Genomic DNA, 20,766 nt, shown 5'->3' with positions numbered 1-20,766 from the left:
TCTAAATTATGGGACCAACTGGAGGGAAGTAGAGGTCATCACCTCATTTTATGGCTGGGAGGCAGAAAGAAATCAGAAATCTGAGGCCTCAGTTACATGTCTGGACCTAACTCAGCCCCAAGTCCAATCCATTTCTGTCTCTCAAATGCCTCTCAAATCCATCCTCTTCGCTTTGTCTCAGCTCAGAGGTTCTGCCTTCATCATTTCTTGCCTGGATGCACAAGGTCCCTCAGCCCTGTTTCCCATATTCTCTCCTCCACACTACAGGCTGCCAGAGCCAGCTTCTTACAACAAAAAACAAATCTGGGTCATCCTCCTGTTCAAAATGTGTGAGTGGCTCCCCTCCTTACTCTGCTCTACAAGACTCTGTAAGATCCAACCACTACTGGCCTTCCAGCTCTTGCCCCCTGCCTCTCTCGAATCTCAATGCAGCCAGATGGAAGTACTCACGGCTTCTGTGGGTACCACATTCTCTGTCCTCCAGGCCTCTAGAGGCTCCCTCTGCATGGCCCCTGCCTAACTCAGGGCATGATGCATCCTGCCTCTAGCGAGCCTCTCCAGTCGCTGTCACAGTCCTCATCTACCAGATTTGTTGCTGCCTGTGTCCCTGTCTGCTCCTTCCTCCACCTGATCTTGGGCTTAGATGGAGGCTGGAGAGGGGAGGGCCACCAGGAACTCACTGCTGGGTCCGAGCCTGGTTTCAAGCAGATTGCCCCTTAACATTTGGGGACTGAATGAATGAACTACAGTGTGTCCAGGGTCTGGGAGGTACGAAGCTCTGGAAGCGGTCTCTGTACCCAGGGCAGTTAATGTAGTCAGAGAGACTAGCAATAACTAGCTAAGAAGCTAACCGACAACAAAAGGCTTGGAAAGCAGCTTGGGGGAGAAGCTGGGTCTAGCACAGGTTGCGTGAACTGCTCCAAGTCACTCCCTCGGCGAAGCCTTTGCAGACACTTCCTTCTCAGTGCTCAGAACTAGAGATTCCCAGGCGGAAGACCTGCTTGGTCTAGTTCTGGCCACCTCTCTGGGTCTTTTTGGAAAAATGGGACTCACTGCCTCTGGGCCTGATTTAGTGGCTAACCCAAGTCTGGGGGTACACTGGAGGGCCGTTATAGCCAGTGTTCATATTGTTTCTTCTCTTCATTGTTTCTTCTTTTCTTCTGCTCGCGCCCTCCTCCTTGCCGGACCAGCCCGGGCTTCCCGCCCCGCGACCTCCCACTGCCTTCTCGGGGCCCCTCTCCCTTTCCCTCCGCTCCGCCCCGACCGAGGAGGCGGGTCCAGCCGCGCGACACACCAATCCAAGCGTCCTGAGCCCCCTCTGCCTCTCGCGAGTCCCGCCCCACGCCGCCGTCCGCCAATCGCGCTCCGCGCCTGCCCCGCCAGGCCGCCCAATTGCAGGCAGGCTGGGCCGCCGGCGCCCCGCCCCTCCCGCGCTCGGCGGCGGCTCCGCGGGCGGCCGCGCTGGGCCTCAGCATTCTCCCAGCGGCGCCGCGTAGCGTCGGGCTCGGGCGGCTGCGTCCGGCGCGCAGGGGGCGGCGCTGCTGCTCGCGGGGTGCTGGGCAGAGGCGGCGAGCGAGGCGGGTGCCACCGGCCGGCCGGAAAGGCGCCTTAGCTCCGCCGGGGCCCGCGGTGCGGGACCCAGGACTGAAGAGGAGGCGGCGCCCCGACTGCCCGGGCCCGGTGCCCGCCCGGAGGGGGCCGTGGCCGGCCGTTCCCGGCCCGGACTGTCCTCGCCGCGCCTCCCGGAGAGGCCCCCCAGAGCTCCCGGTCGCCCCCTGGGGGTGCCCTCAGCCGCCCCGGACTCACCTGCGCGGGCCGCCGGGCACCCAGGTGCGGGGGCGTGTGCGCGGCTAGGGCGCCTCCCCCGGCCGCCAGCGGGGCGGGGGCGGGGTCGCCCGCCGCCCTCGGCCTCACCGGTCCGCCAGCCGCGCCCGGTAGCGCGGCGAGAGCTCCCCGGTGACCGCGGTGCGGGATGCTGCCTGCCAGCCCGGCCGCTCGCGCGCCCTCCGCCACCCCTGCCCCTGCCTCTTGGGCCATGCCCCGCTGTTTACATGCCCCGCTGTTTACATGCCGGTGAAGCCCCCGGCCACTCCGAGCCGCTCCGAGCCCCGGCTCCCCGACGGTGAAGCCAGCCGGCCCGCGAACTGGACTGGTCGCTCAGACCTGGGCCCTCCGGACTTAGATCCCCGCCTGCTCGGCCGCCTTCGCCACCATCTGGGCGGGATCCGGCTCTGATGTTTTGAGGAGGGGGTGTGGTGTAGGGAAAGGAATCCTGGGGATTTCTGGCTTCCCCCCCTTTTTTGGCCTTCGGGGCTTCAGACTCAGGGAACTCGCTCATGGCTTTCTTGATGAAGAAGAAGAAATTCAAATTCCAAACCACTTTCACCCTGGAGGAGCTGACTGCGGTCCCCTTCGTGAACGGAGTCCTCTTCTGCAAGGTCCGGCTGCTGGATGGCGGGGATTTTGTCAGCCTGTCGTCAAGGTAGGAGCTGGGGCAGTCGCGCCTGCGGGCGGGGGGTGGGGGGGGGAGGATGAGTTAGATCTAGCCACTTGGCACGTGGAAGCGCCCCTGTGGGCCCAGAGAGTCCTGGGGATTATGTGTGTCTGGGGCAGGTTTGCACAAGGCAGGGCTGAGTGATCTGGGAGGTCTGGGCCTGAGGAAACTGGCAGGGTGCTGGGCTGCAGGTGACCAGCTGGATAGGTGGGGGTTCGTTCTTTCAGGCCCCTCGTGGGGCCTTGCACACATGCCCATTCCTCAGACTTGCACAAAGAGCCCACCAGCGTTTGTGCCTGGAGGGGCTGAGACGGGGAGGCGTATTCCTGGCCACCTTGCACCCAGCTGGCCGCTTGGGCTGTCATATGATTTAGAGCCTGGGCCAGCCACAGGTTCCCAGACACCCCCGGCCTGGCTGGAGGGAGGTGGCTGGATTTTGTCCTGCCCAGCCCTCTCTGAGTGTCCGTCCTCTTCTGGCTGTGGCTGGGCTGCTTTGCATTGCAAATGCCCTTGTCAAGGAGGCTGCCACCCTCTCTGAAAGAGGCTCAGTCCAGTTTGGTTTATGGATTCTTCCCCATCCTGCAGGTCCAGCTGTCCAGCTCATTGCCGAGGGTGACTGAGTTCCTGAGCTGCACCCGCTGACTGTGCCCACCTGGGGTCACATGGTTGGGGCTTGCTGGGGGGAGAGTGTCTTGGAGTCTGACAGATGGGGGTTCAAGTCCTAGCTCTGTCACTTTCTGGGCCCAATACAGGTCTCTGTCAGAGTTGTGGAGAAGTTTCAGTAGATAGAATGCAGTACAGGGCCTCGCCCAGTGCCTAGGACATGCTGGTTCCCTTCCCTGGTCTGTCCGTTTGCTCCTCAGGCCTCCTTGTGGGCCAGTTAGCTGGAGCTGCCTCACAGTTCTGAGTTGGAGAAACTGAGGCCCAGAAAGAGGAAGTAAGTGGCTCTCCAGGAACCTCACAGGAGGCAGTTGTCAACAGAACTTGGCCTATTTGGAGACCTGTTGGATGAATCTGGTGGTCTGGGAGGACGCCGGCAAGGGGGTGGGGGGTAGGTGGGCATACAGCCTAACCCAGATTTAGGAATCTCTGGTGCAGACAGGGTGGGGTGCCTTTTCTCTGCACTTGGGCCCACTCAGGCCTGGAGGCTCCCCAGTCTGCCGGGAACTGCTTATCTGAGGAATTCAGAGAAAGGCTGCCCTTTGCTGTGGGGGCTGGTGGCAGTCCTCCGTTGCCTGGGAAGGCTGCGATCCCGAGCCCATGGCCACCCACAGAGCTGCCCAAGGTTTTGGGGAAAGGTTGTGCTCAGAGCTAGGGTCTGGAGTCAGCCACTCACTGACTGGGTGACCTTGGGCAAGTTACCTAACCTCTTGGATTCCAAGAACCAGCGACTGTTGGTGAGGTGCTTCCCATTTTACTAGCACTTCTTCCTTAATTCCTGGACTATGCCATGGAGTGGGGTGGAGGTGGCGGGGGGCGGGAACTGTAGGATTATTATCCCCATTTTACAGAGGGGAAAACTGAGGCTCAGGGAGGGAGTGATTTGCATGAGCTAATACAGCAGAGCCCAGATTCCCTCAGGGTGTGCTTTTAACCACTATCCTGTTCCACCTTTGAGCCTTCGTTTCCTTGTCTGTGAAATGGGAGAAGTCATACCTGCCCCTAGAGTTGTGAGGAGAATGGATAACGGCTGTGCCACGTCTGACTCAGGCAAATTGTGCAGCAGTTGTGGTTACTATGGCAGAGGGGTCCAGGCCCCAGGCCTCCCACTTCTTGGAGGGACCAGTCAGAGTCAGCAGAGGGCCCACACGTGAGCTAGGGGTGGAACAGGGTCTTAGATCCCACTGAGGAATCCGTATCTAGCCCCAGACTGAGGCCTCCTCCCAGGCACGGGGGCCACTGTCACCCTACCTGTCAGCCTTTCCATTGCCCTAAACCTGCCCCCTCATCTGGGAAAGTCTGGAAAGTTCCAGGTTTCGGCCCACAGTGGATTTCACCTTTGCCTCCCCTTCTTCCCTCCTGGCAAGGGGCCATGGATTCCCTGAACCCAGCTGAGCCCAAACAGCCTTTCCCAGCCCTCATCCTGGTTGAAACCTGACAGGGTTGTGGAGGGAGGAGCTGATATTGAGCCCCCAAGGCTGGGCACTTAGTGGGCTCTGGGTACCTGTCAGCTGCTGGGCAGGTGTGGCTGGAGGGAGCACACAGGGACACTGGGACCTGAGGCTGCTTTAGAGCTGCTTTGGCTTTTGCCCAGGAGATAGGGGTTCCTGGGCTCCTACCTCCTCCACGCCCATCCCGCCCATCCTGTTCTGCAGCCTGGGAGCCTCGCCTCACAGCCCACCCCTCCAGATGGCCAAGGCCCCATTGTTTTGGAGTTGGGGTAGGGTCAGGGGTGATGACACCTGCTTAGACCTTGGGCCCAGAGCCAGTAGCATACTCTTCCCAACCCCAGGGATCCCTGGGACGGCCCAGGGACTGCTGGTGGCCACATGGGTGTTGTCTGAGTAAAGCAGGCCTGAGGCCCCACCCCTGCAGCACCCGCCTTCCTAGCTGGAGTGTTTCCCTGTGTTGGGTGCCATGGCAACAGCCGGGTACACAGCTCCAGCCTGACCCAATTTGAGCAGGTAAAACAGGTGGTATATCGCGCTGTTCCCCAGCCTCATCTTTCTGAGGCCTCCTTACAAACCATAATCCTCACAGCTACCGTGTTCCGAGGGCCCACGCTCTGTGCCAGGGTTTTGCAAGTGGTGTATCCATTAATCCTCTTGGCCCTGGGGATGGGGGATGGTGGGGGGGGGCGCGCCGAAGCCAGAGAGGTGAAGCCATATGCCAGACGTCACCGAGCTGGTAATGTAATTTGGAAGATAACCTTTTTATCATTAGGGTTTAAACTGCCTTGATGTGCACTTCCTGAATGCTAGGGACCTGCCGAGCACCTCGGACTTGTGATCAGTTGAGCCCTGGAACCACTCCATGAGCTGATGAGGACACTGGGCTCAGAAGAGTTGAAGCAATGGGCCCATTTCTCTCAGCTAGGGAGTGGCAGGGCTGTGATTTAAACTGGGCAGGCCTAGCTCCAAAGTCCTGCCTTGCCTTGGTGGCAGAGGGCTGGAAGCAGCTACAGCCCCATGGGATGCCCCAGACATTTGAAGAAGGTTCTTTTTATTGGGTGGGGTGGTGCAGGAAAGTCCAGATTTGAATACTTTGGAGGCATCAGGCTAGATCCTGAGACAAAGGGGCCTTAGGGCCACAGGTGGGGGTGAAGCTGAAATCACTCCCGGGGATTTGGGGCCAGGCACAGGCTGGCCCGGGGGTACATGGCGTTTGCCAAGGTCCCTGCTTGGGGGCCCTCCAGGCACATGCATCCACATGGCATCTGGGAGGCTTTCCCAGGGGTCCTGGGAGGGAGGCAGACGTCCCAGCCAAGTCTGGTGAATTGGGAGGCAGCAGGCCGGGCATTAGTCTCTCAGGGCAGGCTGGGTGCAAGCTTCCAGCTCTGAGCCAATCTATCCTTCAGGCAAGAAGAATCCCAAACATCCCAAGAGGTCTCTGTGCCCCACTGGCACGAGTCCTGTGGCCTGGCCCATGCACGTGCTGGTGGTGCCAGAGGAGGGAGTGAGAGAGAGGCGTTGATGTACCTTCTAGCAAGTCCTCTCAGGAGGAGACTGGCGGCCAGGGCGGTAGGGAGGGACTGGTGCAAATGAAGATGGGGGCTGGCCAGGCCGGACCCTTCCTGGCCTTGGGGGCCCAGCTGAGGGGCTGGGGGGCAGTGTGGCCTGGTTTGCCCATTAGGAGGATGGCTCTTGGCTGCTGAGTGGAGAAGAGGCAGGGGGGCCTGACCAGCACCCCGTAAGGGACAGTGGGAGTCGGCTGGGTGGGTTTTGCCGGCGTGGCTGCGCGGTGACAGGCAGAGGGAGAAGAGCGGGCAGCCTGGAGAGAAGGCTGGCAGGCAGAGTGCGCAGGTGGGTTTCCCGGTCCTGACGCGCCTGGCACCACACCTAGTGCTTAGTGGCTGCCAGAAGATGGAGGTTCACTGGGTGCACAGTGGCCAAATGTAGCGAGGATTTTGCTGCCCCATACTGTGCTCTAATAGTTTTTGACAGAATAAAAATCTAGACTTTTGGTTTCTTTTAGACTGGGTATCCGGCAGCAGTGCACGTGGCAGCGTTTGGCCCCAGGGGCTTTGCAGCTGCCTTCTCCGCGGGATGCCCGCTCTGGCTCCTGACCCCGCTGCACACCTCTGGATCTCCGCCACAGTCTGCCTCCCTCGTTTTCCCAGGTCCTGCCTGGTCCCTGGGGCCCCTGTGGGACGCCTTCCGCGTGCAGGCTGAGCAGACAGGCAGCCGTGCAGAGAAGTCCTGCTGGCAAGCCGCAGAGGCCACCGCAGGCAGCCAGGGGGGCACCAGGCCAGCCGCTGGGTCCCTGTGCGGTCAGACTGTGCTGCTAGTGCCCGTGGTGAAGCCTGAAGCTGCCCAGCCTGGGCCTGGCCTTGATGTCTGCTCCTTGGACCTGGCCTTTGCCGCCAGCTGGCCACACCTTTGGCAGATGCCACCCTGGCAGGCCCTGCCACCTGTCTGCCAGCCTACCAGTGGCAGAGCCCTGACCTGAGGTGATCTGGTTCTGTGGAGCCAAGGCTATTCCCTGAGGCCTGTTCCTCCCGTTGAGCTCTGTCCTGGGAGCCACTCTGGCCACAGGTTCTCAGCAGCAATGACATCGTGTGTGTGAGCGCCCTGAGTGCCCTTGAACTCTGCTTGCTCAGTGCCCGGAAGTCCCGACTCACATTCGGGAAGCCGTGCTGAGCCTTGTGACGGCTGCTAGTTGTCTGCTCTCGTGTCTCGGGAGCCTGGGGACTGTGTGTGTGCAGTCTAGTGACTGCCGTGTGGTGACCCTGCGGTCACCTGCCTGTTGCTGGGGATGGGCAGTCTAACACCGTGGCAGCCAGGGGAGGTTTATCTTCATCCTGCCAGACAGCTACGGCGAGGTTTGAGCAGGGGAGGAACGTCAGACTTGCTCAGAAAGAGACCTGGCTGGGGGCAGTGGGAGGCATCTCTCTCCATTATCCAACTTGTCTGGCAAGTGCTTCTGGTCGTGGGCACACCAGGCCAGCCCCCATGGCTTCAGATGTGCTCTGTGACCTGAAGTCTGTCATCCCCTGGGCCTCTGGCTCTCCGTAGGTCACACTAGCCAGTGGTGGCCTTGGTGAGACCTGAAACTGCGCATTATGTGCCTGCTAGTGGTGTCTGTTTAGGGCTGTGCTTGCAAACCCTTGGTCTCTACTCTGAGCCTCTTTTGGCACCTGGGGCTTGGAATAGCTCTCACATGCAGGCTTGGAGCCGCCGACCCCTGACCCTGCCCAGATGTCAACCGAGAGCCGCCAGCCAGCAGCCCCCTCCAGCCAACTTGGTTCAGCAGTTGGGAGGAGGCAGCTCTGTTGGAGGACTCGCTGCCTAGTTGGTCAGGCTGGTGCCCTGCCCCGGCCATAGGACTGGGAAGGACGTTCCCTCCTGCTTCTTGCTCCCTGTGTGACTTTGGGCAAGGAACTTAGTCCCTTAGATCCTACTAAGGGGGGCTGGTGGTGCTTGCCTCGCAGTGTCCTTGGGAGGACACAGTGAGATAATGCCTGTCAAACGTCCAGCGTGGCTTCTGGGACATGCTAGAAGCACAGTACACACTGCAGTCCATCCTCCCGTCCCGGCGCTGAGTCACAGCGGTAGGCTGGGTGGCGCACCTCAGCTCCCCCCGACCCCCCACCTGTCCCATGGCAGCTGGTACTTCTCTGTGGGCCAAGACCGACTGTGGGGTGCTGTCCCTCTCTCCCGTGATTCTGTGGGGTGCTGTGGGGAGAGGGCATTTTCCCCACGGGGCTCTCTGCCCTTCAGAGGGGTGGGAATGGGCCAGGAGCACACTTATTGTCTAAGGGGACTGTTACCTTGCTGGAGCACAGGGTCCCCAGTGGGTCTCTGTGCTTTTTTTGCCCCCACTGCTTTGAAACTGCCCCACCTTGGCGTGCTTGGCCCTGAGCCAGTGCAGTCTGGGGCACTCTCCCCAGGAGGGCCTGGGCTGGGGGTGGGGGGGTGAGGTCTGCCTCTCCACAGCCAGCTTTAGGACCCACTCTGACAGGCCGACAGTAGCCCCCCCACTCGAGGTGGAGGGACCCAGTGTCAGACTCTGCTGGGGACAGGGGGGTGGAAGCCAGGGGCCCCTCAGTGGGTGGGAGGCCCCTGCCTCTCCTGGTGCTCCCCTTGCTTGCACCACACCTTACTCTTCTGGTTGTTTGCTTCTGCAGTTACCTCGACCTCAAGCTCCCTTCCCCCACTGCTTCACTTGGCTAAACTCCTGCTCAGCCCAAGAGTTGCCTCCTCTGGGAAGACTTCCCTGGACTCTTTTGCCCTCTCTACCCACTGTGGGCCCTCATGTCAGGACACTACAGTCTCTGTCCCTGCCTCTTAGCTCCTTCCCCAGACCGTGGGCAGGAGTGGCCTCCGTTGCATCTTAGTCCTGGGGCTTCTGCTGCCGGTTGGTGGTGGCACGGGGCTGGGACTTCTCTGCCCTGGCACTGAACCAGTGTGGGCACTGGTGGTGCTGGATCGTGTGCCGGATGGTGTGCTGGCCACAGCCAGCTGCCTGGGTCCGGCCCCTCCCCACCCTGGGGCCAGAGGTATCAGTCCGTGTCAGGAGCAGCCCTCACCCGCGCGCCAGGCAGCTGGGCACCGCTGTGGGCTCAGAGGCCGTGACTGAGAGGCAGCTGGGGGCACCGATGGCTTGTGTGGGGTGGACCCTCTGTGGGAGGTGGGGATGCTCCTGGTGGGATGGGGAGGAGGAGGGGGCTGGGGCTCACCCCGGGCTCTGCTGTTGGGCCTTGGCAGCTGCTCGCTGGCTCTCTGACAGTGGCCAGAGGCCTTGTCCTCTCAGCCTTGGCTTCTTCCTCCATCAGATGGTGTGGGGGTGCTCATGTGAGGGTGGGAGGGGTACCTGTTCAGCACAGGGCCTCACACCTGGCAGCTGAAAGCAGACCAGACTTGCTGAGCGGGGAGAAAGTGCATAGCGCAGTGCTGGGGAGCGTTCTGGGGAAGGCAGGCAGGGCATCCTCTCCTGCCACCACTTCCTCTCTGAGAGCAGACATGCGGGGGCAGAGCACACCTGCGGCTCCCAGGCCCGCAGGGGACAATTTCCTGAACACCTTCCGTGTAGGGGGCCTGTGGTGGCTCCTGGGGGCAAAGCCCTGCCATCACAGGACCCCTCCCCAGGAAGCAGTGCTGGGTTTGGTCCCAGTGAGGAGTGGGCAGGTGGTGGGGAGAAGAGCACCCTGGGGCAGAGGGAGGGCAAGGGCGAGAGGGGCTGAGCAGGGAGGAGCCCAGCGGCCCCAGGGGGCCTGGAGTGGCAGGAGGCCATGGGGAGGGGTTTGGACCTTTTGGAGGGGGGAGCCCCAGAAGGGTCAAATTTGTATTTTAGGACCACCAAGGGCAGCCATGGGGTTGTCTCCTTGGGGCTCCAGTTTGCAGAAGGGGAGGTGGCTGTCAGCTATCATCATGGAATGGTTCCAAACAGGCTCGAGCCTCCTCTGCAGTGGGAATGAACAAGCCACTGCTACTCACAACCAGGACGGGCGTCACAAACAACGTGAAGGGAAGGAAGCAGACGAGCATGCTGTGTGATGTTGTTGATATAAAGTTCAAAAGCAATCTGATTCAAAAAACCCACCCTAATATGAGTCAGGATGATGGTATCTCTGTTGGGGTGGCAGTCATGCCTGCAAGGGGCTTCTGGGGCCTGTCCTGCTTCTGAGGGGCTGGTTATGGGTTCTGAGAATCTGTGAGCTGAACACTGACAACGTGTGCACACGTGTGTATCAGCAACAGCCGTGAGACATCCGACGCCTCTGGGAGTGCTGGGCACCTCTAGACAAAAATGAGGCGCTTCCTTGGCTGCCTGGAAGTCTGGAGGAGGTCCTGTCTTCCCAGGGTCTTGCTGGTGGGGCAGTGTGAACCGTCCTGACCTGATAAGCGTCGCTCCTGTTTAGGAGGCTGTAACTCATCTTGGCAGCTGCCAACCGTCTTCTCCGGCAGCAGATTTTCCTTCTGCTGCTTGCGAAAACCCCAGCAGGGGCTGCTGGCCTGTGGGGCTTGGCAGTTCAGAGGGAGGATGGGCTCCTGAGGCTGCCAGACTGGAGATCTCTCTGAGCCGTGCTTTCCTCATCTGTGGAATGGGGTGGTAAGCTGCTTGGTGTTTGGATTAAGTGGATTAACACCGGTTATGTACCCACCGTAGCCCCCGGCACAGAGTAAGTGCTCAGCGACGGCTAGCAGTGATTGGTATTAATCCAGGACAGTTACTGGAGGGAACCCAGGGGCAGGAGCAGAAGGGAAAGGTCCATGTTCCTCTGTCTCTCCTTTCAATTGTTTCTCTTCTCTCTTCCTGCGGTTCACCCAGTCAGCAAACATTTGTGATGAGAGCCAGGCTGCTGCCCTGGCCTTGCATTGGGCACTGGGCCCAGCAATGACCAAGACAGCCATGGTCCCTGACCTGGGGCCCATGAGCAGGGGGAGGAGGGAAGGGGAGGAAGCGGGGTATACACCATTAGCTGCATCCGCTCTCAGAGTTCTGAGCACCATGGCGGAGGGGAGGCATTGGCTTCTCCCACCTGCTCTGGCCCTGACCCCTCTCTTTGGGAGTGACTGACTGGGTACTCTCCCTGAATGCCAAGAGGAAGCTCCAGCACCTCCTAAAGGTTTTGAGTTGGCTAAAGAGGAATCACATGGACCTGAATGAGAATGGCCACATGCATTTTGGATGCAGACAAGACAGGCCCTGGCTTATTCTGGATGTATCTCCAGGGTCCTCCTTGGGCCTGGCTCAGTGTAGTAAATGCTCAGTTAATATGTGTGGCATGAGTGAATGATGGAGGCAGTGATTGGCCCAGGGTCTGCCTGAGTCTGTAGGAGAATCAGGCATGGAGGAGGAGGTAGAGATTGGTGAGTCAGGGCCTCATGGTCCCACCTGACCCTGAGCCCTTTGTCCTGCGGTTGGAATCTTGGGGAGATGCTGAAGATGGCTGGAAAAACACATCTGAGTCTGTGAGGAGATGTGACTCTGAATGAGCGGTCTCTGAGTATCCCTCAGTCACCTCAGAAGACCAGGGAGCCATGTGGGGGGCAGTGGGAACATCTGGGGACAGATCAGAGGTGGCAGGAACCCTTGACCCCTTGGACTGTACAGAGAGCCAGAGGACGTGGCGCAACCATAGCTGGAAGGCCCCTTTCCTGGAGAGGGAAGAGCTTTGTAAGAAGGCCTGTAGCAGCCCTTGTTGGGAGCAGGGCTGTGCAGGTCACTAATTTAATCAGACACTTCCTGAGTACCTACTGTGTGCCAGGTGCCATCCTCAGGACTCAGAAGCAGCAGTGAGCGAGACAAGGGCCCTGCCTCTAGGAGCTCCACGCTCTGAGACACGGGAGCCTTGTTCTTTTCTCGCCATACCTAAGACCCAGGCCCAGAAAAGGAAGTGATTTGTCTAGCTGCAGTAGTTGGGGGAAGAGTGCTTTCTGGAAAGGCCTAATGGGGTTGAGGAGGGGCTCAGAGGATAGGGACATCACCCTGACTCGCTTAAGACCAGCCATTCAAGGAACAGGGCTCTGAGGATGGGATTCACTCCCGCCTGTCTCTGCTTCCTTGGATGATTCAAATGCCACCCAGATGTGAGTCAGCCAGGAGCGGCCCAGGCAGGCCTGCCTGGGATAGCCCAGCCAGGTTCAAGGCTGGGGGAAACATTCAGATATGTGGTCTTGGGGTGGGGAAGGGAGGGCTTCATTAGGGGCCTGGCGTGCCTGGCTTCCCACTGGACCATCTGAGTTACTTCTGATGGTTGCAGCCACATCCTCCATTCAACGTGAGTGCCCTCTGGGGGTGGGCTCCTGAGGTAGGGCTTGGGAGGACAGATCAGCACCTCATGTATGACCAATGGACTTCTTGCGAGTTTGCTCATCTGTGAAGTAGGCGGTGGTCATGCCTACAGAGTTAATGCCTGATGTATGGGCCAGGATGCCTAGGAAACAGGAGCCCCGCTGGGACACACTGGGTACTGGGGGCATCTTTGTCCAGGTGCATGGGATTGGACCAGCACTTGGTCAAAGCTAGAAGTTTACTTTGGATCCTTTCAATGGCCTGCTCTCCTCTCGGGCTATACGAGCAAGAGGGAGTGGCCCGTTGTTGTCAACTGAGAAGAGCATCCACAGGCCTCCCCTGGGTGGTGGGGAAGCCTCGTCCGTGGCCTGACTGGGTACGGAAGGCCGAGCAGGGAGGCGATGTAAAATGGGGAAGCTGGCACCTGCCTACTGTGGGTTTTCTGATCCAGCTCAAGCTTTGGGCTGGTGAGTGGCAGGATTCAAACTCAGCTGCATCTGACTCCAGAATCCTTACTCCTGACCCTGATGCTTCCCCACCAAGCCTGAGTGATTGGTTGGCCCCCTACTCCTTTTTCTTTTCTTTTTTTTTCTTTTAAAGATTTTATTTATTTATTTGAGAGAGAGAATGAGATAGAGAGAGCATGAGAGGGGGGAGGGTCAGAGAGAGAAGCAGACTCCCTGCTGAGCAGGGAGCCCGATGTGGGACTCCATCCCGGGACTCCAGGATCATGACCTGAGCCGAAGGCAGTCGCTTAACCAACTGAGCCACCCAGGCGCTCCCTACTCCTTTTTCAATCTGGAGTTGCTGCAGCCCCCAGTGGACTGTCCACTCTGTACTTCCACGGGTCACTCGCTGATGCCAGGAGCAGGGGAGCAGAGACGGGGTCTTGGGCGGCTGGTGACACCGCCCCCCCAGCACTCCCATGTCAGCACAGAGTGGCCGGCTTCTAGGAACCGACTGCTGCCTCATCCTGTTGCAGGAGGAGTGGTGGCTGTGTCAGAGCCGCAGCAAGCTGCTTCCCTCGCGCGCAGCCCTGAATTCCTGGCAGGAGCCAGATGCTGCTGGGCTGCCACGTTGGCCACGTCGCTGGGATGGAAGCTCTTACCGCTCCACAGCCCCTGGATGGACGCCTTGGCTGGTCCCCGGGGTGGGCCCCTCCCTAGGCGGCTGTACTCTCTTCTCTTCGGGGAAGCACAGGCAGATGTTGTCGATTTAAATTGTTTCCTTATTAGACTTGCCTCTCCCGGCCTGGGCTGGGTTTCATCAGCCCAGAACCTTGGCTGCATCGCTGCGACCGACTGCTCGCTCCGCCAGGAACCCAGCCAAGGACTGGAGATCATGGAGTGGGCGTGGCTGAGGAGGCACTGGCTGGGCTCTGTGACTGCCCCCTTGCCCCCCAGGGCTGCTGGACCAGCTGGGAGGGACTTAGGTGATGCAGCCTCGCTCTGGTTACCTGTCATTGTAGGGGCCGGATGGGAAGAATCCCGGGACCAGCCCTCTCAGGAACCCAGGAGCACAGCTGGGGCTGGGAGGTCCCTGGGGTCCCCCTCAGTGCTCCTGGGTATGCCCCTCTTTTAGCTGGGGGCCCACCTCCTGCATCAGAATCCCAGGTGAGCTTGTTTAAGAAGTTTGGCCCATGGGGCATCTGGGTGGCTCAGTCGGTTAAGCGTCCTACTCTGATTTCATGCTCAGGATGCCCCCCAGGACCCCCAGAATTTCCATCTCCAAATGTCAGTAGCACTAAGGTTGAGAGAGACACCCTGCCCTGTAGTCTAGTTCTGGCAGCGCCTGGGAATCTGTGTGATGAGCCAAGGGTTTTTCAGTGTTCCCTCGAGTCTGAGAAGCCCTGTTCTGCCGGGCCTTGCTTGTGGCCATGACTGAGCTGCTCCCGGCCGGACCGGGGCTCCGTGCTGGGCAGTGGTGGTAACGAGACCGGCGTGCAGACGAGGCCATTCGGCTGGGAGGGTGAAGTGCAGACGTGGGTGTGGGGTCGCGCTGGAGCCCGTTCCAGGGGCTGCCCCACTAACACCCTGGGTTCCCTTCTCCTAACTTTCTGTTCCTCTGATGACTGCGGGCCATGCTGCGTCTTCACTCCGACTCCAGGGAGAGGCACCAAATGGCCTGTTTGGTCCCTGTTTGCAGGGACCCTGTGGATGTGGCAGCCTGTGGCCAGGAGGTGGCTCCCACTTGCACTGACCCCTTGTCACCTGAGTGATGGAGACCCTGGGGGTGCTAAGGCTCTGGGATCTTATTGCACTTTCCGGGTGGTGATGCCGGTCTGGGCCAGGCACTGGGGATGTGGCAGTGGGCTGACCTTGGGGAACCATGGACTCTGGGGTGGCTGCTGCCGGGGATCCTGAATTTCTGACCAGCCTCTCAATGTGAGAGGCTGAGGATGGTGGCTCACGTCAACCTGACCTGCCACCCTTCACAGGCTCTTCGGTTGCTGGGGCCTGGGAAGAAGCATTTCCCTTCTCCCAAGTGCCCACTTACCTTCCTGCTTTTGAGGGGAACTGACACGGGGAAGAAGTGAAGATGTGGCCTTGGTGTCAGGTCAGCATCCAACCCTGTTCTGTGACTTGGGGCCTATCCTGTCTTCTCTAGATCTCAGTTTCTTCATCTGTAAAATGGGAATGATAATGGCACACATCTCATAGGATTGTGGTAGAATTCAGTTGGTCATATATATGAAACATGTATCCTGTAGCACGAGCTCAATGAATAGGACCCGCTTTTACTATTAATTAATTAAAGATGAGCCTGGGGGGCAGGGAAGGTGGTCTAGAGTGAGAGTCCCACTCTTCAGCTCTGTCCTGGGCTCTAGGGAGACAGTGGTGACAGAGGAGATGCCGTCTTCATCTGTGGGGCTCCAGTGGTGGCCAGCTGCCTTCCTTGGTCTCTGACACACGGCAAAGCAGATACTAGGAAGACGTGGCCACACACACTGTGTTGGCAGAATTCTCTGTGTTCCCCATCCAGCTGAGCAGGAGGGAGAAACCAGACACAGCACCACGGAGTTATCCTGACAGCCTCAGGTGATGGGCAGTGATGAAGAAGTCAGGGCTCCCTGAGATGGACCTCCTGGGGTCACTCGCCAGCCTGATCCACCCCCCCCCCCCCCGGGCCTTCTCTCACCTCTTCCTGGGCCCCACCTCCTTCCCTCGGGGTCTTCTTGGGCTGTTCCCATTGCCTGGGACATCCCATCTGATCTGTCCCTGGCCAGCCTCACCCTGAGGTCCCAGCTCTGGTGTCGCTGCCCAGACCAGGTCAGGCCCCTGTCTGCACTCTCGGAGGCTGGTGGCAGTTATCAGTCACTTGTGAAGTGTCTGTCTCCCCCACTCAACTGGGGCCTACTCCAGGAAGTCTGCCCCTGCCATGTCCCCACACCCACCTGGGCCCCGTGCCAAGCCAGCACCCACAGTAAGTCTCTGTGGATGCGTAATAGAGGCCTTGGTTGGGATTTGGGGCCAGGGACGCTCTGAGGGAGTTCCGCTGGCCTGAGGACACCAGCCTCCTGTGGTGTTGCTCTGCCCTATTTTAGGACAACCCAGAAATAACTGAATTCTGCTGCTGGGCTGGCCACAGTGGGCTGTGGTGGGTGGAGGGCTCGCCCTGTCTCTCTGGGGTTCGGACGTCTAATTGTATATCTTAAAGCTAAAAACAAAACTCCCCTGAAAACGTAGTCTCTGTAATTACCTCTCCCTGGCAGCATGGAGCTGGGGACTCATGCCCGAAACCCCAGGCTGGGGCGCCCTGAGGTCCTCATCACCATTTTCTGGGGGTGGTGCCTGGTCCTGCGGGAGGGGGAGTCTGGGCCCAGGCCTTGAATCAGGGAGATGAGGGGCCACACCCCCTTTTGCTTTTGACCAGCCCTTCTAACCTCACACCCTTTACTCATTTTTCAGTTTAAATTTCGATTATAGAAATGATTCTTGGTGGGCGCCTGGGTGGCTCAGTTGGTTAGGCGACTGCCTTCGGCTCAGGTCATGATCCTGGAGTCCCGGGATCAAGTCCCGCATCGGGCTCCCTGCTCAGCGGGGAGCCTGCTTCTCCCTCTGACCCTCCCCCCTCTCATGTGCTCTCTCTCTCCTCTCATCCTCTCTCTCAAATAAATAAATAAAATCTTTAAAAAAAAAAAAAAAAAAAGAAATGATTCTTGGACAGAAATGAAGATGGCCCTGGTGCCCCTCATCACCCTAGCCAGGCCTGCTGTGAGCTCCCTCCTTCCTTTGACCATTGTCCCCTCATGCCAGCGTGCCGATGAACAAGCCCCTCGCCTGGGAGCCCGGGCTCCAGGGTTCTGGATGCCTCCTCTCTGGGCTTGGCTACGTCATCTTTACGGTTCTGCTTTCCATCCTGGCCTGAGCCACATCGGCAGGGCGAACCGTGGGGACACCCAGTCCTGTGTTTTCTTAACAAACGTCTTATTTATGATTTTTCTTCATAGATGCTCATTGGTTTTAATTCTTTGACACTTCCTCTCTTCCTAAGACAGGCGCTCACTGTGCCTCCTGTCATTGCAGATGGACGTGAAGGCTGAGGGTGCCCAGGCAGGCCGGGTCGCTGTCCCCTGGGCCCACGGTCCATCGAGGTCACAGTGGTGTGAGGTGGCACTTGGCTTTCAGGGTCCTAGTCACCCTTCAGGTGGGCATGGGGCCGCTGCTATTCCTGGGGGTCGTTCCCCACAGTGGCTTTGTGGCCTCAGACCTCACGGCAACGCTGAGCCCTCCCAGAGTTCATTTCTCCCCGAGCTGCGCTTTTGAAAGAAGCCATATTGGTAGTTTCAGTTCAGAAGGAAAAGAAAAGGACACAATTCCCCTCCCCTCGTCTCTTCTGTGCTCCCCTACCTACCTGTGCACCCATGGGCGCCCATGATTGCTGGCACCGCTCCACGGTTTGGAAGCTGGGCGCCGAGATCCCCTCTCTGGCCTCCCTCCCAGCACCCACGCCCCTCGCTTACTCAGCTCCGGCCACGCTGGCCTCCTGGTGCTTCAGTAAGCTGGCTCTCCTCTCTGGGGTGGCTGGCCCTCCTGCCCGGGCTGCTTCTCTCCCAGGGTGTGGGTCACTGCCTCACCTGCTTCAGCTCTTTACTCATATGTCCCCTTCCCTGGTCCCCGTCCCTCACGCTCTCCCCACCTGGGCCCTGCCTGCCGCCTCGCCTGGTTCCTTTTTCCTCCATGGCACTTAACTGCCATGTGATGTGTGTTTGCCTCATTTTGTCGGTCTCCTGCCCGCGGCCAGACTTAGCCCCCCGAAGGCAGGAATTTCAGTTTTGTTCACTATTTATATCCCCAGGGCCTTCAGCAGTACCTGGCAGCTAAGTGCTTACTAAAAGGTTCACAGTGAATCAAGCTCCTGAGATTAAACCTGGCCTGGCCAGCTCCCACTCGGGCTCACGGCCTCCTGCTTGCCATCCTTATTCCTGCCCTTTTTATGAACACCCCTCCCCTGCCCCAGAGCCTGAGTTCCTCTCCCTCCATTGCCCCTGTCCTGAGCCTGGTGGGACTCCCTCTCTCCAGGGCCAGGTCCTGGCTGTGTCATCTCTGGTTCTGTGACCTGGGCTCCAGACTGGCCCCTGCTCGTCACAGCTCTGCTGCTGGGGGTGAGTTGGCCTCTCTGAGCCTCACCTTCGCCACCTGCGAAGCGGGTATGGTGACACCCACCTTTCAGTGTTGAGGAGTGCCAGGTGGCACACAGTAGGCCTTCGGGAAAGGGCTGCTGCTGGGGCATTTATTTTACCCTTGCTGTGACCTCCTGGGCTGGACCGGGGTGGGGCTGTGAGCCTCGTCCCGTGGGAGTGGTGGCATTTAATCGTGTGTGTTTAGAGCCCTGTGGAAACAACGGGGAGGCTCAGCGCTGATCCCGTGAGCCCTGCCCCGGCCCATCTTCCTGTGGAGGGAGAGGAAGGTCCCTGTTACCTGAGCCTGGGAGGGCAACGGGTGGCCCCACCTGGCAGGCCCACAGGAACCTGGAGAGGGCCTCAGGCTTCCTGGCCCGCGTTCCCAGGGCGGACTCACAAAGGGGAAGGGAGAGAGCTTTCAATCCCAGACACTAATCCTAATTCCTCTGGGTGTTTCGACACGCCCAACACTGTGAGCTTCCTCCTCAGGTCTCCAGCAACTGCTTCCAAGTCCTGAGCTGAGCTGAGTGGAGGGGGTGGGTGGAGATCCGAGGGCCCGTGTGGGAGCCATGGCTACCCCCCAGGTCCCCCGTTTAGGCTTGGGCCTCTGGCTACTCGGGAAATGTTTCTGCTCTTTTTGGCCTTCCACCCACCTACTCTGGGGTTGCTCTCTGCCTCTGCCTCCAGCCAATGTGGCAAGACAGAACCACCATCAGAGTACAATTCAAAGACCTCACCATGGCCCTTGAGGTCGCGCATGACACCTAACCCCCTTCACCCTCCCCAGCCACATCCCCTCTGCTTTCCTCCCCAGTCCTATTCAGCCACTTGCTCCATGCCACTTTTCCATTTGCCAAGCATGTTTCTACCTCAGGGCCTTTGCATTTGCTGTTCATGCATCTGGACAGCTCTCCCCAGTCTTCCTGTCTTCGCTCCGCATGCTGGCCCTGCTCAGATATCACTGCCTTCGGCGTTCCCCAGCCATCTGCTTGAAGTAGCAGCCCTTATCTTTTCTCAGCAGTCCTGACCCACCTTCCCCTCTCTTTTCTCCGTGTTTCTCTCTTTACCTCACCTATCATGTTGTTTGGTCTTTCACCTGTTCAAAGCGTGCACTTCAGTGGTTTTTAGTCAATGCACAGAGTTGTGCAGCCGTCGGCGCCGTCCCTTTTAGAACATTTTCATCACCCCGAAGAGACCCCATACCCGTTAGCAGTCACTCCGCATTTCCTCCTGACTCCCCCAGCCCCTGGCAGTCACTAGTCTTTCTGTCTCTTAGGGATTTGCCCATTCTGGACGTTTCCTATAAGTGGGATCACACAATACGTAGTTCTTTGTGACTGGCTTCTCTCACTTAGCATTTTCCAAGGTTGAGCCACATTTTAGCGGATATCAGGGCTTCGTTTCTTTTGACTGCTGAATCATACATACCCCGTCGTGTATGGAGGCATTCACCGGTTGGTGGACATTCAAGTTGCTTTCACTTTTTGGCTATTACGAAGACTGTGGACATACGTTTCATTTCTCTTGGATATACACCTAGGAGTAGCATTGCTGAGTCCTAAGGTAACTCTGTGTTAAACCTTTCTGGGCAGTGCCCAGACGATTTCCCAGAGTGGCCACACCGCCTTATGCTCTGACCAGCAGCGTGAGGGCTCCAATTTCCCCTCGCCAGCTTCTGTTATGATCAGTCTTGATTATAGCCTTCCTAGTGCGTGCAAAATGGTCACTCATTATAGTTTTGATTTGTGTTTCCCGGATGGCTAATGATGCTGAGCATCTTCTCCTGTGCTTACTGGCCACTTGTGTATCTTCTTTGGAGAGATGTGTGTTCAGATCATTTGCCCATTTTTAAATTGGGTTGTCTTTTACCGGTCAGTTCTAAGTGCCCTTTATATATTGTTAGCAATAAGTCCCTTGTTATATGTAGAGTCTGCAAATATTTTCCTTCATTCTGTGGGCTGTCTTCTCCCTCTCTTGATGGTGTTCTGTGAGTCACAAAAAAGGTTAATTTTTATAAAGTTCAGTATTTCTATTTTTTCCTTTGTCACCTATTCTTTTGGCATCATACCTGAGAAACTGTTGTCTAATCCCAGAGCACAAAGAGTTATCCTGTATTTTTTTCTAAGAATTTTGTAATTTTAGCTCTTATACTTAGGTCTTTGATCCCTGTTGAGTTAGTTACAGTATACTGTATGAGAAATGGGTCCTCCTTCATTCTTTTGCATGTGAATATCTCATTGTCCTAGCAACTTTTGTTAAAAATACCTTCTCCCCTCCCTTCCCCCCATGCTTTTGAAAATCTATCGACCATAAATGTGAAGGTTTCTTTCTGAACTCTTAATTCCATTCCAGTGATCTATGTGTCTGTCCTTATGCCGAAACCATCCTTCCTCGATTATGGTAGCTTTGTAGAAGTTTTGTAGTCAAAGACATGTGAATCCTTTATGTTCTCTTCTACTTTTTCTAGATGCTTTGACTATTCTGGACCCTTAAATTTCCAAGGTTTAGAATCAATGTATCAAATTTCTACAAAGAAGCCAGCCGAGATTGTGTTGAATTTTTAGATCAATTTGGGAGTATTGTCCTACCAGCGTTAGATCTTTGGAAACATGACTGTGGGATGGGTTGTCTTTCCATTTACTTAGATCTTCTTTAATTTTTTTCGGTAATGTTTCCCAGTTTTCCAGAATATATATTTTGTACTTCATTTGTTAAATGTAATCCTGCTTATTTTATTCTTTTTGATGCTGTT

At 57.8% G+C, this 20,766-nt stretch overlaps 1 protein-coding gene across 4 annotated transcripts in view; it reads left to right on the top strand.

The window, feature by feature from the left end:
- Window positions 1–1,466: 1,466 nt before the first annotated feature.
- Window positions 1,467–20,766, top strand: part of EEIG1 (estrogen-induced osteoclastogenesis regulator 1) — a 34,567-nt gene continuing 15,267 nt past the window's right edge. Inside the window, exons 1-2 of one of the 4 annotated variants that reach the window (XM_036112783.2) lie at window positions 1,467–2,482; window positions 6,629–6,773. In XM_036112783.2, coding sequence (XP_035968676.1) covers window positions 2,452–2,482; window positions 6,629–6,773 — 176 coding nt within the window. In that variant the 5' untranslated portion in view covers window positions 1,467–2,451. The remainder of the gene's footprint in view (window positions 2,483–6,628; window positions 6,774–20,766) is intronic. The other 3 variants (XM_036112784.2, XM_036112785.2, XM_036112786.2) reach the window with 3 other exon arrangements.

Source organism: Halichoerus grypus, chromosome 14 (genome assembly GCF_964656455.1).
Source record: "Halichoerus grypus chromosome 14, mHalGry1.hap1.1, whole genome shotgun sequence".
Lineage (NCBI taxonomy): Eukaryota > Metazoa > Chordata > Mammalia > Carnivora > Phocidae > Halichoerus > Halichoerus grypus.
Note: the sequence above shows the minus strand (reverse complement) of the source record. Positions and strands in the feature narration are given on the sequence as shown.